This window comes from Stegastes partitus, unplaced genomic scaffold (genome assembly GCF_000690725.1).
Source record: "Stegastes partitus isolate 25-593 unplaced genomic scaffold, Stegastes_partitus-1.0.2 Scaffold855, whole genome shotgun sequence".
Classification (NCBI taxonomy): Eukaryota; Metazoa; Chordata; class Actinopteri; family Pomacentridae; genus Stegastes; species Stegastes partitus.
In genome coordinates, this window is record NW_007578586.1 from 170365 (window position 1) to 172875 (window position 2511).

The 2511-nt window shown below is 48.5% G+C and overlaps 1 protein-coding gene across 1 annotated transcript in view; it reads right to left on the reverse strand.

The window, feature by feature from the left end:
• cacna1fb (calcium channel, voltage-dependent, L type, alpha 1F subunit) overlaps positions 1-2511 on the reverse strand; it is a 37848-nt gene that overhangs the window by 21304 nt on the left and 14033 nt on the right. Inside the window, exons 9-13 of the mRNA XM_008293061.1 lie at positions 1947-2172; positions 1251-1458; positions 1060-1180; positions 274-349; positions 129-192 (exon numbers count right to left, since the gene is read on the reverse strand). Of these exons, the coding sequence (XP_008291283.1) occupies positions 129-192; positions 274-349; positions 1060-1180; positions 1251-1458; positions 1947-2172 (695 nt within the window). The remainder of the gene's footprint in view (positions 1-128; positions 193-273; positions 350-1059; positions 1181-1250; positions 1459-1946; positions 2173-2511) is intronic.

Below are 2511 nucleotides of genomic sequence, written 5' to 3' on the forward strand. Positions count from 1 at the left end.
TGTGGTTGTTTTGTGTCTCTTTGTGGTTGTTTTGTGTCTCTTTGTGGTTGTTTTGTGTCTCTCTGTAGTCTGTTTCTTAGTGTTACTTCTTGTGTGTCTCTGTGGTCCTGAACTGATCATTTCATCACCTTCACTTCTGCTCCTCCCTCAGGCTCCTCCTCCTCCTCCTCTTCACCTCCTTCCGTCTTCTTCCTGCAGAAACAACAGACGACGGTCAGAAAACAAACAAACGCTCCTTCAGTTTACTTCACGTCTCCTCCGTCCATCACTCACTCTTTCTTCTTGTCATCTCCGTCTCCTCCAGCCAGGTTGTCCACGGCGATGGCCAAGAAGACGTTCAGCAGGATGTCTGACTCTCGTTAAGGACGTTGTTACGCAGATCTTAGATTAATTATTGGGTTTCTGTGAGTGCCGGACGCACCTGTAGCTTCATCTGAAGTTCAACAGGTCCGACAGCTTCTGTTCTAGTGAAAACTAATCAATAACAACCTGATCAGAAACATGGGAGGACCTAAAATGATCTCCTGAGGACCCACGATGGTTCCCTAAGGAACTCCTTTGTTAAAGTTTCATGAAACTCAACAGTTGTTCTGAACATTTTCTGGGTGTTTAGAGATCCATCTTTAAAGGTTTGTGGTTTTCAGTCACTTTTGGTTGTTTTGTGTCTTTTCATAGACACTTTCTGTGTTTATATAAGCAGCTAAAGTCTCCTTGTAGTCGTTTGTTTATCTTCTTGGTTGTTTTCTGTTAATATGTGGTCATTTTTTGTCTCTTTGAGGTCATGTTATGTCACTTTGTGACTGTTCTGAGTCTCCTTGTGGCTGCCAGCATACTGAGAAAAATCTAATACGACAGTTTGCCTCATCCCTCATATACTAACATAGAGGGGGCGGAGCCTATAATCTGTAGTGCAACCAGCCACCAGGGGGCGACACATGTCTCAGTTCAAACATCATTTAGAAACAATGAACACGCATGTTTCACAAACAGAATATCAGTTTATCTCCAGTTCTCTGTTTCCGCCGACAGGATCCATCAAATCGTGGTTGTCATGGATACAGTTACCGCAGATGAAGAGGATGACGAAGTAAACGCACACGATCATCCCTGGGAACACCGGGCCGCCGTACGCCATGATGCCGTCGTACATGACCACGTTCCAGTCCTCGCCTGTCAGGATCTGAACACACAGCAGCGTCATCAGACCACGCCCCCCCGCAGCCGTGACATCACAGAGGGCGCCGCCTTACCTGGAAGCAGGTGAGCAGCGCCTGCGGGAAGGCGTCGAAGGTGCTGCGCTTGGTCTGCGTCTCATCGAAGTTGAACTTCCCCCCGAACAGCTGCATGCCGAGCAGCGCGAAGATGATGAGGAAGAGGAAGAGCAGCAGCAGCAGCGAGGCGATGGACTTCATGGAGTTGAGCAGCGACGCCACCAGGTTGGACAGAGCCGTCCAATGGCTGCGCAGGACACAGTGACATCATCACGACGGGGCGGGGAGCGGTTCAGCGTGTGTGTTTGTGTGTGTGTGTCAGTCTCAGTTTGTGTCTGTGTTTTTGTGTGTCTGGTTGAGTGTGTGTCCTACTATCTGTGGCCGTGGTTGTGTATCTGTGTATGTCTGTGTGTCTGTTTGTGTAACTGTGCGTCCTCTGACCGTGTTATGTTTGTTGTGTAGTTGTGTGTTGTGTCGTTGTGTGTACTCTGATTGTATGTTGTGTTATTGTGTAGTTGTGTGTCCTGGTACTGTGTTTGTTGTGTTATTGTGTTACTGTGTTATTGTGTGTCTGTGTGCGTGTCCTCTGATCGTGTTGTGTTGTGTTATTGTGTTGTTACATGTCTGTGTGTGTGTCCTGGTACTGTGTTTGTTGTGTTATTGTGTTTCTGCGTGTCCTCTGATCATGTTTGTTGTGACATTGTGTAGTTGTGTGTCTGTGTGTCGTCCTGGTACCGTGTGACCTTGAAGATGCGCAGCAGCCTGACGCAGCGCAGCACCGAGATGCCGAGCGGCGGCATGATGTCCATCTCCACCAGGATGGTCTCCATGATGCCTCCACACACCACGAAGCAGTCGAAGCGGTTGAAGAAGGCCACGAAGTAGTGGGCCAGGCCCAGGCTGTACATCTTCAGCAGCATCTCCACCGTGAACAGGGACAGCAGCACCTTGTTGGCGATGTCTGCACACACACAACAATCATTCAGTGGACTCTCTTCTGACTCCATGTTCGAGTCCTAACTCGTCCTGCAGCTTTGAGAAAACTCACAAGTTCTAAGTCAAACCGTGCGGCTCAGTCAGAAACGCTCTGCTGTGACATTTGGTCGCGATTCGTCCGACGGCTTTTATGAAAAAAAAACCTGCGTTCAGAAATGAATCAGCTGTAAAACCACCAGAACCAGCCGTCTCTAGAACCCAGTCGCTGGAAGGTTTCACAGCAGAACCTTTAAGTTTAAGCGGGTCACAAGGCTTTAAACGCTGTTCCTCTAAATGTTCTGGTCTCTTCCAGGGTTTTTTACGC